Consider the following 15828-nt stretch of genomic DNA (forward strand, 5'->3'; position numbering starts at 1 on the left):
TCGAAGATTTAGGAAAGATTGGAATTGTGAAGATTTTTTTATGAAAACCTTCCTTTTTAAGATCCTCCAAAGAGATAACAAGTTTTCTAGTCAATTTAGCCATTACACGAGAAATATATTCCTTCCTAGCCGATTGATTGATTGTCCGAATAGGAAAGCATTATTAGTGACTTTGATTTTGATCGTAATCATTAGACTTTCCTTCCTGAAAAATACTTTATAATCAAATTTCAAAGTTGATAAGTTTTGTCAATCATCAAAACCAATAAGGGAACGTTTTCACAACAATCTCCCCATTTTTTATGATGACAAAATTTTTGTCAAGCAGAACCCTATTTAAAAAATTGTACGATAGATAATAATAAATTGCTTCTTTAATTAAAGCTAATTTAAACAATAAAGTACGAAAATGAGAGATAAGGGTCAAAGGAGCTTTAACCAAATCCCTTAACTTTTACGATGCTACCTGTGTTCTGTTGGATCTCTCCACTTTTTCTCCCTTTTTGTCAACAATCAAAAAGGTAAGTTCCATAATATTAACTACAAACCATAGTATGAATGTCAAACAAAATCATAATGTTAACGTCAAACATAGTACAAATAACCAACCACAACCACAAACAGAGTAGACCACAGCAAAAACAAACCAAACTATGAAGAAATAACGAAAATAGAGAGTTATTTAGAAGAGGATGGTTGGTTGGATGCTAGTCCAGGTGCTGGAGAAAGAGCTGGAGATAGCATTTTATGTTCTGGAGACAATTGAACAAGCACATAGTATTACATATTCTCAAGAGTTCGCTCCAAAAAAAGTCATTCTGCTATCCAGTGTAGTCATAGCAGCCACCAGAGTTTCAACCTTAGTATGGAGAAAAACAGATAATTTCTTCAACTCTACTTGCATCTGATCCTTATGTTCCATCATCCTGAGTAAAGTTTGAAGAAAAATCCTATCTTTAGTGCTGTCAATGATAGGTATTTTTGATGGATTTGTTTCTAATCCAAGCTTCATCACCATGTTAATGTCATTCTGCCTCATTTTAACAGCTTCAGACTTCCCCTCAACCTCTGCAATTCCTTGACCTTTATCCTGCACAATTGGGTCAAGAGTTAAAGTATGAGCAATGAGCGGCTCACCAGATATGCTTATAGTTGCAGTAGGGATCGAATGAGTTGTAGCATCTAGTAGATCAAAAACAGTCTCTTTAGTCACCACTTCAGGAACTTCTTGACTTTCTTGGACTTTTTTAGCACGAGCAGTAGCTTCTGGATCAATAGAAATTCCTTTGTCAGGATCAACATGGATCTTCAAGGGAATGTTTTCAGAGAAAGTTTCCTTAGCATCTTCAACACGAGAGAGCTCCTCTTGTTTCTCATGAGTGTATGCTACAACTCTGGAAAAATCATCACCATTGGTCTGTAAGGATGTATGACTTGTCAAAAACTTTGAACTCAATGGTGTCCACTGAATAAAAAGAGATTATCGAATAAAAATAAGCAGAAAGAGCAGGATAAGTAGGACATTCATTCGTGCACAATGTCGTGCAAAGACAATCATCAAAAAATTGTTTGACATGAATATCGGTGGATTTAAAAAAGTCAAAATCAACCGTCTTTTGTTTGATAACTCCTCTATTTATTAGGGCTCTAAAACATTGTTGGTGTTCTTTAGATTTAATCAATTTATCACCCCAATCAGCATCTACTTCATACTCAGTAACTCTCCTTCGGAAACTAACAAATAGCTTTTCATCGTTATCCCCTCTTTTGCCATCATCTTCAGTTCTTTTATTAGTACCAGAAGTTTCTTCCATTTTCTCCTTTCCTGTTCTAGTTCGCACAACACTAGAATCACCAGCATTAATAGGATGAACGCTTTGAATAGGATTAACAAACATAAGTCTGAATGCTTCTTCACTTGCAAACCCATACTTAGCCAGTAATCGGGAAATCACTTCCTCACTATCTCCTAAGTCGCAATAGTTGATCGTAACTGAGAAAGATTTGAGGAGGCTTCCATACCTTCAACACTGGCAGAAGAATTGGATAGTTCGAAAAACTCAGAATTACCTCTAACTCTTGAATGCAATCCCACAATCCGAACCAGAGGTCTAGTCTTCATCTTTGAAACAGGTTTTGGAGCCATAACTTTGAAAAAGAGGGAAAGTTTCGATCTTTTACAGAGAAGAGAAAGAAGAGTCGAAGGTTTTTTACTCAGAAAAGAGGTATTCTAAAGCATGCTAGTCGATGGAGTTATTGTGGAGAGGCCATGTGACCATCATTTGAATGAAAGCATGTATGCAGCACGTGAGCACTGCATGTTTTAATCTTAAAATGCACCAAAACGTGATATGGATCCTAAATGTAAATGATTACTAGGGACGTGCATAACAAAATTTCTAGAATAGAAATCGATGTCTAGCCAAAACTTGATTTCTCAAATTTTATTCCGTGGACGAGTTTCTGAGTAAAGAAATGTGTTTAATAACAACTCAAAATTTCTATCTCTAAAATAGAATTTCATTTGATAATAGAATAAAGTTTCTATTTCTAGGGGGTGCGGCAATTAGCAGGCAACCAATGATGGGAGGTCGGCAATGGGTGGCCAGCGTCCAACGTCCATGAACTAGTGGCTAGCAACGAGCATCTAGTGATTGGCAGCGAGAGTCCGGCATCCTAGGGTGCGTTTGTTTGCGTTTACGTTTAAAAATTGTTCCGAATGAAATAGAAAAAATGTTTTTACGTTCCTGGAAGTATTTTTGAACAAAACAACGCGTTTGGTAAACTTGTTCGGGAATAAAAAATAAACGAAACATGTTTGGTAAATTTGAATAATTTTTTTTTTATTTTATTTATTCTATTTTTTCTTATTTTTCCTTTTTTTTTTCTTTTTCATTTTTTTCTTCTTTTGGCCGGTCGCCGGCCAAGGCCTTGGCCGGCGACCAGCCGGCGAGGGTCGGCCTCGCCGGGCCACCACCAGCGACGTCGACTCACCCAAATCCGGCGAGGCCGAGGCTCGCGGTCGCTAGGCGAGCTCGATCTTGCCCAGCTCGCCTAGGCCGGGCGTGGTCGGCCTCGCGGCCACCGCGGGCGAGGCCAAGGCTCACCGGCCGGCCATTTGGCGAGGTCGACCTCGTCGGATCTCGGGCGAGATCGGGCTCGCCCGCCGACGCGAGGTCGGCCTTGCCATGGCTGGGCGAGCTCGAGCTCGCCTGCATCCGGCGAGGCCGACCTCGCCACGGCCGGCGGTGAGCCGCGGCCTCGCGAGCCACCGCCCGGTCGGCGTCGGCGAGGTGGGCGAGGCCGAGGCTCGCCGCCGCTAGGCGAGGTCGACCTCGCCGGATAGCTACGGCGAGCCTCGCCGTGGTTGGGCGAGCATGGCCGAGGCCGGCGACCGCCAAAAAAAAAGAACAAGAAAATAAGAGAAAAAAAAAAAAAAAGTGTTTCTCAAAAGTGTTTTAAAAAGAAACACAAAATTTATTTTTTACTTTTATTCTAAAAGAAGAGTTAAAAAATTTTGATTTTAATTTTTACTCCAAATATATTTTTGGAATAGCAATTTGTTCTAGAAATAGAAAAATAAAATTGCATTCATATTTTTATTCCAAATTTATTTCGCAAAACAAAAAGCAAAGAAATAGCAAAGCAAAAATTTTGTCATATGCGCTCTAAGTAAATAATATTTTTGTTTATCAATCTGGGTCTATCCATAATTTATGCAGTAAATGACTAAACGAGATAACTAAAATTTAGGTATCAACACTAATGAACTTGAAATAAAAAATTTGAAATGAATGGAGTGAGCAACTGCAACTTAATGAATAGTACATGTCTCTTTAGGCAAATCAAGTATCCACTATGAAAATTTATAAAGCTATAGTAGAACCTTAATAATCTCAAATCTAGTACATAATGTAGGTGCAATATAAAAAAATGATTTATACCTTTTTCAATAGAGATTACATACATATATTGACATAACAAACTGTAAAATACATGTACAGTCAACTCATAATCACAAATCAAACATCAATGGTCAAACCAGTAGATGCTTCAAACCAAATATGAATGGTCTATTCAATTGACTAGTCTCGTATGCCCAATATCTAACCTAAGGCTCTAAAGGTGGTCCTTATAAGACTCATGTCATTATGTAGAAGTTTGTCCTTAAGAAGTACATATCAATAGTCTAAGGACTCATATAATCATATAGCACTTCATCCTTGATCACAAAGTTCTAGAGGTGGCTCCCAAGAAATTCACATCACCATATAGCCCTTAGTTCTTAATCAACACAATAATTGGACAAGGTTCTAGAGATAGCTTCCATAAATTTACGTTACCATGTAGCAATTAATCCTTTACTAATATGTATACCCAAAAATCAAACCCCTCACTGGGTTCACAACGATGATAGACATCAAACTATCTCCAACAAATCACGAAACTAATCTAGAATCCATATCATAAATCAAAATACATTTCACAAACCAATTTATATATATATATATATATATATATATATATATATCTTTTCACAACAAAATGCCTTTCATAAACTAGTATCACAAATCAGTACATATACCCTTATGCCAATCTCTTTCGTAAGACATTTTCCCAACCAATTCACATAATTCAATTCGCAACCACTTCTAAAGATACTTTACCATGCCATCAAAAGGGTAATAAATGCCCAATTTGTATTTATGCAACAATTATGCTCTACACATCACTTTTTCCCTTTTCATAAATATCATGTCTGCCCTGCCTTCCATAGTCATAAAAAAATTCCTAATGCGGGTTTACATATTTAGAGAAGAGATAAGATCACTTATCTAGGAAAGTCTAAACTAAACCACGAAAGTTGTATCAAGTAGAATTCACAATCCTATTAATTAAATAAGAAATAATATCAAAATCAAGTAATATGCTACCTCATTTATGTATTGACTAAACTAAGCTTAGCTAATAAAACAACTCTTACACGCCAACAAAACGCTTGTCCAAAGCCATTATTCAAAGCTGTCCGAAAGTAATCATTCAAAGCTTTGTATTAGCTCAAAAATTTAAAAATTTGTTCTGACTAAATCGTGACTACATATTAATTTTTTTTTGGACCTTGCAACTCTATCACACCCTAAACTACTATCTTCATATAATTTTACAACTTAACAACTTCAAAATTGGACCCCGCAGTTCAAAATTCACATAACTTCAAATTTATGCCCTAACTCCAAAAAATATTCTGATTAGATGAATAAATGACTTAACTCCTTCCTAGGCTTGCCGAAACAAAGTTAATTTGACTTGGCAGGTTTTGGAGGCGTGCACTTCTCTTCCTATTCTTTTTCCTTTCTTACTCTTTCCCTATCTTTCTTTTTCTTCTTCTTTCTTCCCCTTGTTCGTGCTTGGCCTTTTTGGCTTTATAACTCTTATCTTATTGTATTTTCTTTTAAAGCCCACGACTTTGACCAAGTCAAAAGAGACAACCATTACAAGTATGACACACGATTTGGGTCTTTAGTCCTTTTATTTCATGAGATGTGTATACAGCCATTTTGGGGTGGATTTGAGGCCGCCCTTTGCAACGCGAAATAAGAAAATAAACTAGTCATTTCATGGGAAAGAGCAGAGCATATTTTCTTTTGGCCAGGGAAAGAACAGGGCATGGATCACTATGGAAGAGCTATTTTTTTGTCGTAGTTCGCACGATAGAGTAAAGTTTGCATGGTAGAGTAATTATTGACAAAGTCGCACTAAAGACGGTAACTGCTAACTATTTAGAATTTTAAAACCATATTCAAACATTGATTAAGATTTGCGAAGTCATTTAGCAATTAATTTGGCACGCCAATCTTTATCTCTATGTCCCTAACATGTTTCTTGTCCAATAAAAATTCCGCTCTTCTATTATTTTGCGTCAAGCTGAAAGACTAAGATAACTTACAAAATTGATATATCAAGTAATAGTACAAGTTGTAGGTAGGTAACTCAACAAGTGCTTTATATTAAACACCTACCTAAAAATTTATCAATTGTTTAGTATACAAAATATAATAGTCAATCTTGAGTCAATAGGTGTGTTTTCCGGAAAAATTACTAAAAAAATCCATAGATTTATTGTAATTGTATTAATTCAGTCATAAACTTATTTTTTGGCCAACTGAGTCCTAAATCTTTTGCAATTGTGTCGCTACTTTATCCTTTGCCAAAATTGGTTAGTCGGCGCCAACGTGACCGAGGCTCGGCAATTTTTCATAATATTTTATTTTTTAAAATTATTTTATTAATTTTTCTCTTTTTTTCCTTTTTGTTTTCTCCTCCCTCCTCCTCCCTCCTTCTTCCTTTGGCTCTGGCGATTGGCTAGAGGGGAGGCTCGTCCCTCTATGCGAGCTTGCCCAGTTGCCTTAATCTGGTGACTAGCCAGCCCTCCCCTCTGGCCAATCATCGGAGCAAAGGAAGAATGAGGGAGGAGGAAGAATGAAGAAGAAGGGGAAGAGAGAGAGAGAGAGAGAGAGAGAGAGAGAGAGAGAGAGAAATGGAATTTTTTTAAAAAATCAATAAAATAATTCAAAAATAAAATATTATTAAAAAGTAGTCGATGGTGGCTATGTTAGTATCGCTGACCAATTTTGGTCGAATTGACTAAATTAAGATAATTGTAAAAAGTTCAAACTTAATTGTTTAAAAAAATAAATTTATAAATTAATTGACATAATTAAAATAAATTTTAAAAAAATTCATATAATCCAAATGAATTAACCTAGTACTATGATTTTGTCCTCATGCTGAGTCACACCACCGGTTGAAATTGAGATGGGATTTTGATTATTATTATTTTATTTTTTTATTTTTTGGTCGGTAGACAGGATTTTGATTCGACTGTCTATAAATAATCCTGCGAAACTTCCTGGCACCTTCCTCGATGTACCCGGACCAGAAACAACCCGATATGACGGAAAATTTGGGCCACGACCTCCATCAAGGTCAAATCTTCTCTCTTTCGGATCGGAAGTCTGACATAGAGAGCATCAACAAAAATGGTTTTCAATCTGTCCAGCGATGATCTCTCCGAGGATGACACCGTTTCCACTCAGCTTTCGCGGCCTGCTTCGCCGTCGCCCGCCCGTTGCGTGCCCCTCGGCAGGAGCTTCACCCGAGCCATCACAGCCCCAGGCAGAGTCGGTGAAGGCTCTTCTCCTGGGTTCACTGTCCCGGCCATCGGGGGTTCTTTGCGGAGGCAGGAGGAATCTGCAGACGACTTTCATCACCGATCATTTCCCTCTCTGGTAAAGCTTCGAAAATTCACTCACCATGAGCTGAAAGTCGCGACAGACAATTACAGCGAAGTGAATGTTCTGGGACCATGTGGTTCTGGTAAGGTCTACAAAGGAGAGTTGCCTGATGGATCTCTGGTGGCAATAAAAAGATGTGCTCGCCCATTTGGCCATGCCGAAGTGCAGGTTGGGTATATGGCCAAGCACCCGAATGTGATCCAAATGCTCGGCTTTTGCAATTCAAAGGCAACAACAGAACTAGGAGAATTCTTGCTGGTATATCGATTGGCCGTTAATGGAAACTTGGCTTCCTATTTGGGAGAGCGCTCTGCGTCGCCTCTCGAGTGGCCCACCAGGATGCGCATCGCCTTAGGAATAGCGACAGGGCTTTGGTATCTTCACGAGTTTTGCAGTCCTCAGATAATTCACCGCGACATAAACTCTTCAAACATTTTGTTGGATGAGAACTTCGAACCTCTCATCGGGGACTTCGGCTCTGCGAAATTCATGAATCACGAAGGTTGGAAACCTCAGCTCCAGAAGTCGAAAAGCGCCATGGCACCACACCAAACGGCTGAAACTGAAGCAGTGAACAATTGCGAGAGGCCCTTTTCGGCTTTGGAAAGATCAGCAGAGTTATGCAGTACCTTTCGACTATGTGGTACATATGGATACATGCCTCCGGAGTATGTGACGCGAGGGGAACTCTCAGCAAAGAATGATGTCTTCGCATTCGGGATGGTGCTCCTCGAGCTAGTCTCTGGTTTCAAGCCTTTTGATCTTTTGTTGGATCGAGCCAAAAAAGGAATCAATGAATTTGCGTGGGTGAAATATCTTCTGGAACATGACGAGTTTGGAAGTCTACTTGATCCGAGCTTGAAGGGAGACTATGATGAGAATGAGGCTAAGAAATTAGTCAAACTGGCTCTCCGCTGCATCCAATCTTCACCAACAGAACGACCCACGATGCGGGAGGTAGTCGGAACTCTCCAATGAAGCTGCTTAGATGAAAGACGGGTAAGCGGAAAAGAGGAGATAGTTGATATCTGGCGAACTAGTTCTCAATCTCGGGGCACCTTCACTGCCTTTGCATCTCATCTTGATCCAGTGGAGTTATCAGGACCAAGCAGCTTTAGCGTTATAAATATGTAATAGTCAGGCACTAGTCGAGAAACTCGCGTTTCCGTTATCTCTATAGCTTTTTCTGTGTTGTCGTCACTGTCATCAATTGAGAATGTATTGTATCACCAGTAATTTCAATGACTCTGAACCACTTGGTATAATTTCTTTGTAACCAAAAACCCAACAAAAGTTACAAGAGAGTTCTAAATACTTAAAATCGGAGCTATCATGATTCATGACAGATGTCTTTAGGAGCTCGAGCGGCTTACAGTCATCCAACGACATAAGCAGGTGTTAGAAAAGGCTTGGATATCATGTTCAGCTCTTAATGGATAGGGCATAAATTTTTCGAGTCCATTGTCTGAACTCATCAATCTATCATCGGAAGAAACCGACAATTTGTCAGAAAAAAGTTGGATTCACAGACTGATGTAAGAAGCACAACAGTGTACAAGTCAGATATCGATTTTCAATTCGGTCTAGAAGCAAAGTTTCACCCAGAGAAGATGTTGAATCCATTTTGTGTAAGTTCTAAATGGTATCGAATCAAATAGTCAACTTAGAGTAGGTGCAAAGCGAAATTTCTTGATTTTGAAAAGTTCATGTCAACCGATCCAACACAGGAGCGATCCCATTCGTGACTGACCCTGCATCAGTGATCACAGGTATTTAAGCAACGTTTCTAGGAGACTGATTGAAAGCCAATTTCATCAATTCGCTTTCAAAACAAAGGGGCTCTGGTTTGCGGTTGGATTTTTCCTTAGATATTCACTATTTGGTGAACGCTTTGCTCAGGACTTCCACTGCTCAGGCATTTGGTTTGGGTGTATGCAATGAACCTTGGTGTAATTCTACTTCAGGTCAACTACAATTGTAAAACGTAGACGTTGACTGAGTCAAAAAGTAGTGGGACCGAAAAAAAAAAAGAGAATAAGTGGACGTTCACCTCAATTATAAAAGATAAAAGTGGGCACGCACCAGAAAAGGGACAGAGAGAAGAATAGAAAGAAAGAAAGGAGAAAGAAACAAAGGGAAAGTAAAAAGGGAGGGAGCGCTTTTATGCCACCTTCCACGGGGCCTCACCAAGTTAATTTTACTTCATTTTGCAAAGCTTGGTTAGTGTTCGCATCCTACGTCCATCTAATCAAAGAAATTTGCCTAATTTCGGATTTGCCTAATTTCGGATTCAAAATTCTTAACTGGTGGGACAAATTTAGAAGTTAAGTTGAGAAATTATAGAGAATTGATAGTTTAAGATGTAGTGGAGCTATAAAATTTCACAAATCTCAAATCAAGCTTATGATTTATCCTATGCAAATTTTTAAAGTTACGCATGAGCGTGGTGAATGGTAGCAAACTTCCGGTTTTAGCGACGATTTTGGCCCATCTTCAGTGATCATTAGAGTCGACAAAGCTTAGGATATCTACATATCTCTATAGGGCTTCCATTTGATGGTGGATTTGCTAGAATCGGGGTTTGATGAAGAGTGTCGTGGCGAGAACAATTCCAATGCATGAGTTGCATGTAGTGGATTTCATCAAACACATGCTACGATGTGCTTCGATTGGTTGGCAAATAAGTGCAGTTTAGTCAAGTTATAGGTAAAGTAGTGTTTTACTTGATTTTGATGTTAATCTCACTTGGTTAATATGATTACGAGATTGTTGGCTCAAAAAGCTACGTCATATCATTTTAAATATTTTCATATGAGTGGTGTTAAGAAGAGCATATTTATTGGATCATGCTGAATTGAATGTTTACTACCTTTTGGTTAATGTGAGATGCTTTGATAAACCTTTATTGAAAGCTTATGTGTACAAATTTGTGAATTCAATTTATAAGATCTCGGTGAAGGAAGGGGCTTCGGGCGTGCAGAGAACGCATGAAGAAGAAGAAGACCAGAAAAAGTAAAAGGAAAAGAAAAGAAAAAGAAATAAAAAGGGATGATGAAAAGAAATGAAAAGGGCAGAAAGGACGGCCGATGGGGACGTTCGATGAATAAGAGGGAGTGCAAGGGAATAAAAAATTTCTGTCTTTTGCAACCTGACTGGGCCGGACCTGGGTTTGGATCGGGTTTGCAGGGTCGTCTGAGCCCTTTTACCGAATATAACAATATTAAATATTAAAAAATATATTAAAATTTCAATAAAAGTACTTAATTTTTTTTTTTTAAAAATTTAAAAATTTCAGAGAACATTAAAATTTTTAAAAAAATTCAGAAAATATTAAAAAATTCGAATTTTTAAAGTTTTTTTAAAATTAAAAATTAGAAAATTCAAAAAATTCAGAAATGTCAGAAAAAAAAAAAATCATTTGAAAATTGTTAAAAAAAAACAGATTTCTAAGCTATTTTCTTGAAAAATGGAAGCTTCTTAACTCTAAAGCCGTGTTAAAAAAATTGAGTAAGCCCTTAGAGCTCTACCTTAGGATTTTAATTGTCCTTAAAGACAATTACCTATATTTGCATGCTTTTGCTATTTGTAACTCCCCTTAGTTTAGTTAGAATTGGTATTTATCTATTTCCTTAGTTTTAGGTTTTCTTTTATATGCAATCTATTTAATGCTTTTTTTGGTAGCCGATTATTATGTTGATGATTGAGTACCCACATGATTACCTTATTTTTATATAAAATTAATCCAGATTGCCTGACAAAAAAATCTTTTTTTAAACAAGATTATGTACTAAAAGGGGCACTAATTAGTTAATTAGTGTAATCAAGTCCCTGACCCCAAATGTTCTAATTGGGTAAGAAGTGAGATATACTCTCATACCTCACTTATTTTATAACCGACCCCAATAGACTAGTGATGACTTATTATTATAAAATTCTTATGAGCACCCTAATGTTGTCTAATGTTGTGTAAGGTATGAGCTTGGAAGAACCCGTACCTAATCATGGGCCGTAAGCCCATCTTTATGAAATATCCCTAAATTTATTCCCTTCCCCAAGGGATTGTCATGACATATATGACTGTGATGAGTTTGCTAGATTTAGTTGTTAGTTGGAGATGTGCATATTTATTTATATAAAATATAAGAATTCTAATGTTCTAACCAACTTGCTAATTTATAGGAATTCTGATTTTTGCTAGTTTGATACCAGGCTGTTGGTTTTTTTTTTTTTTTTTTTTTTTTTAGGCTACATCTTTTGGGTAGAAGAATTGTCGTTTCATTCCCCCAATCTTGTTGGTTTCAGGGTGTAACAAAATGGTTGTCAAGATTGAATGGACCTCCCCAACAATAATAGGTGAATGACATTGAAACTTTAGGTTCTCATTAGAAGGTGAACTCCACATGAGAATAAAAATAATAATGTCTTGATGTAGTGACTACATTAGTAGTAATGTTAATAGTTCATAACAGTTAGTTGGAGTCAATAGATCAAACATATTTGTCCTAAGTGTAAAGATTCATACTTAAAGTTATATGACAATCTAAAAGTGGAACATATGCAAACACTCAATAGAAATCCCAAATCATTTTTTAAATCAATGTCAAGAAATAATATGTGTTCTCTAATACTATACTTGAGGAAGAACATTTTAAGATATCAAAACTTTGAGGTAAATGGAATCTCTCTTTATGTGGGAAGCTACTAAATGGCTGAAATGCTATGATAGCCCCACCATTTTCACATAATTGCCCTCGATTCGCTCTTTTTTTTGTCCCCTCATTTCATGCACATGAGCCAAATTTTGAGCCTAGTTGTGATAAAGAGGCCATTTTACTCGAAGTTACCTTGACTCCAATAGGCAGAGAGTGGAGACTTTTGTATGCATAAGCAAAAGTCTAGCTCTTTATATAATGAAATGAAAATGTACCTTGGAATCAATTAGTACTAAGAAGAAAATCATCAATGTTGCATGATCCATTATCTTATATGTCACCTCAACACCAACAAAGAATTTGAGATGATGGTCCTTCAACCTTAAGGAAGTAGTCTCAAACACAAATTAACAATCTGTTATTAAAATATATATCTCCAATATATGCATAATATATATATATATATATATATAAATATATATATATATATAAACTGGCAAATTGGTTATAATTAGATTTTGTATAATTCATCAATAATAACATGCACATCACTAAACTGACAACTATCTAGCAAACTCATCTCGATCATATATAGCTAAAAAAATAATAATCTTAAAACCAAAAGTTCCTCATTAATAGCGCTCTTGCTTTACTTGCCGCTAATGGAATAACTTGAAAAATAGTTAAGACAAATGATATAAGCTAATATACAAATATTTTATTGAGCATCCACTAAGCACATATATAAAATAATACTAGAAACTCATCATCCAAAGCTAATATATAATATATGTTTCAAATCAAATATGATTAATTTTATTTCAACAGAGTTTTTATGCATATTAAAAATACTCATTTAATTTGCCATCACAAATAAAAAATTAATGGTCAATTCCATTAATTGATTTATATAAAAGTTATATACCAATGGTCTATTCCATCAATCAATTTATTGCTTAATATCTAACCATATTCACAACACAATACTTGGCAACAAAACGATCAAGATTCCTCTTTGACAAAATTTCCACCTATTATTAGTTGGTGACTTGGTCCAAAACAAAATCACAAAACTAGTATGCAAATTTCGCCTTAACTGGGTTCATAATGATAATGAACATCAAATCTCATCCTTCAACATGAGAAATCAAATTCATAATCCATCTTTTGAACCAAAACATAAATCTTTTCGCAACTTGGCTCATAAGTGATAATACATTCTGTAAAGTATTTCTTAAATCATTTAAGAATTCATTTCACAAACCAAAGTTGCAAAGTAATGCATATAACCTTTCAATATGTCTTTCATAACACATTGTCAAAACATTCACAAATAACCAAAGACTATTAGGTACACTGTCCAAATTTCATCCAACAAAATTTATCATTTCATAACTCAAAGGGATATATGTTCACTGGAAATTCTAAAACTTATCACAAAAGTGTAATTGAGTTTTAAAACTTATAAAAATTGTAATCGAGTCCTAAAACTTGTCAAATTAGTGCGGTTGAGTCATTATGTTAACTTTGTCTGATTTAACTAATAGTAAATGTTAATGTGACTTTCTTTTAATATTTTCTCATTCCTAGTGGTGGTGAAATGGTTAAAATGACGTTGCTTTAGTATAAATCTAATTTTAATATAATTTTTTATTTAAGTTAATTGAAAGATAAGCTAAGCTTTTTTTTTTTTTCCTTAAACAGAAGAAGAAGAAGAAACAGGCGGCAAGGGCACCTCTTGTTGCCGCTGTTGCCCCACCATTGCTAACTACATTCAAGGGTCATTGGTCTTTGCTCGATCTAAGGGAGAGCCACAACCCTCACCTAGATCTAGGCAAGGGCTTGCATGTCCTTGCTTGCTGTTGGTGAGGGATGCCGGCCCCTAACCATTCCCCCAAGGGTTGCAAAGCCCTTGTCTCCTAGTTCTTCTTCCTCATTTTTTTTCCTTTTTAAATTTTATCTTTTTAAAAAAATTAATTGAAATAACATATGTATTAAAAATCATATTTAGACTACAACAACATTGTTTTAGCATCATATTTCGTTTTTTAGCCACATTATTGTACATTATTGTCACATGGGAGAGAGAAAATATTGTTTTAAAAAAAAGCTTTGTCAGTATTTTTCGTTAGCCATATTAGGCGAGTTAACAAAACGACTAGATTGCACCAATCTAATAAATTTTAATACTTGATTGTACTCTTTACAAATTTTAGGACTTAATTACACTTTCATGATAAATTTTAAGATTTCCGTTGCACATATCCCTAACTTTTAATATATCTTTTTGAAATATGAGTTTACAAACTTGAACAAGAGATAAACAACTCACATAGGAAAGCCTAAAGATTACTCGAGTTGGCAAACTCACAATCCTATCTAATAAGCAAGAAACAATAGCAAGATCAAGCAAAATGTTACCTTAATTATGAATCAATTAAACTAAGCATAATTATGAACTAAACAAACCCCGTGCACCATTAAAACACTTGCTCAAAGAAAATAGCTTTCTGTTATTTGTAGCTTAAACGCGAATCCTCAAAGATTTGTTCTAATCAAAGCGTTGCTCAAAATCGATTTTTTTTTAATACCCCGTGACTCTACAACACCTTAAACTACTTTATTTTAATATAATCCTACAACTTAATTAATCTTACTCTGAATTTATGTCCTAACTTCCAATTAGAGGGAAAAGTACCAAAAAAGTCCTAAACCTTTTGCATTGGTACCAATTCAATCCTAAACTTTTCAATTGTATCAATTTAGTCCTAAATCTTTTGCGTTTGGTACTGATTTAGTTCATCTGGCCATTCTCTACCGGAAAAGGCTGATGTGGACTCCAACTCAGCGCCGGCCGGTGCTGACATGGACGCCGGAGTGTGAAACTATGTCGTTTCGCTTAATTTTTTTTTTAAAAAAATCGCTAAAATTATTTTTAAAAAAACCTTTTAACACCAAAAGCACAGCACGTCATTTCGTTTACCCTAAAAGTGAAGACGTCTGCGCACGATCTTCACCCAAAATACGCCGAAGCCCTATTATGATCTCCCCTCGAAATTCTTAGCAACTTGCTCTAGATTTAATCTCGTCATTTCGATTTCTTGAAGACAAGTCGTTCTTCCACCAATCGCCTTCATTAATCGAGCCCCTTTCGGCTGAGGGCTTCATCCATCACCACCCCAGACTCGCCCATCTTTATGGGTGAAGACCCGATTCGCCCACAAACCCAGTTGAGACCCGACTCATCCATCACGACCCGACTCATCAGTCACAATCCGAAGCGAACACAAGTAGGTGTTGTGGTCCCGATTTGATTGTTTTGTCGGCAGTGTTGAGCGACAACTTGGCGTGGCATCTTGAAGTTAGTGGAAAACGTGAAAAGTATGTTGTCGTGCTCCCAAATTGAGTGTGTTGTCCTCTTTTTATTTTATATAATCAATTTGCCTTGATTTCTCCACGTGTGTCGTTGTTGGTTGGAAGAGAGAAAGTCTTCGCATTTACTGTCAAGTACCTGTGTGTAGTAGGGAATATAACACTCAAGTTTGGCCAAATCAATTTCTAATAAAGCACAATATGAAGAGAAAGCTTATGTATGCTCTTGTCTGGCCAAATTCTTCACATGTACAATCATATGGTTGCTGGATTCCTGTGTTTTTATGCACAATATGAAGAGAAAGCTTTTGGTTTTGTGCACTTTTTCCTATTCTTGTACAAGCTTTTTATTACTTGAGGCATGCACAATCATATTCAGTTTCTCGATTCATTGAGGATCTCTTTTGTGGAGTAGCCATAGAAATATCAGCTGGGGCACTTGCAAACCCCATTGTCAATTGTGTCCAAATGATTATTATTTTACCAAACAAGTAAAGGTTCAGGGTGGT

General features: G+C 36.4%; 1 protein-coding gene across 1 annotated transcript; it reads left to right on the top strand.

The window, feature by feature from the left end:
• Window positions 1-7040: 7040 nt before the first annotated feature.
• LOC104425351 (BRASSINOSTEROID INSENSITIVE 1-associated receptor kinase 1) lies at window positions 7041-8273 on the top strand. The gene has a single exon (XM_010038033.3). It carries the CDS (start codon window positions 7041-7043, stop codon window positions 8271-8273), a length of 1233 nt encoding a protein of 410 aa, XP_010036335.2.
• Window positions 8274-15828: the final 7555 nt, after the last annotated feature.

This window comes from Eucalyptus grandis, chromosome 11 (assembly GCF_016545825.1).
Source record: "Eucalyptus grandis isolate ANBG69807.140 chromosome 11, ASM1654582v1, whole genome shotgun sequence".
Taxonomy (NCBI): Eukaryota; Viridiplantae; Streptophyta; class Magnoliopsida; order Myrtales; family Myrtaceae; genus Eucalyptus; species Eucalyptus grandis.

What these genes read in the sequence shown, in the direction of transcription:
- LOC104425351 (XM_010038033.3), top strand. Translation starts at nt 7,041, where the DNA reads ATGGTTTTCAATCTGTCCAGCGATGATCTCTCCGAGGATGACACCGTT.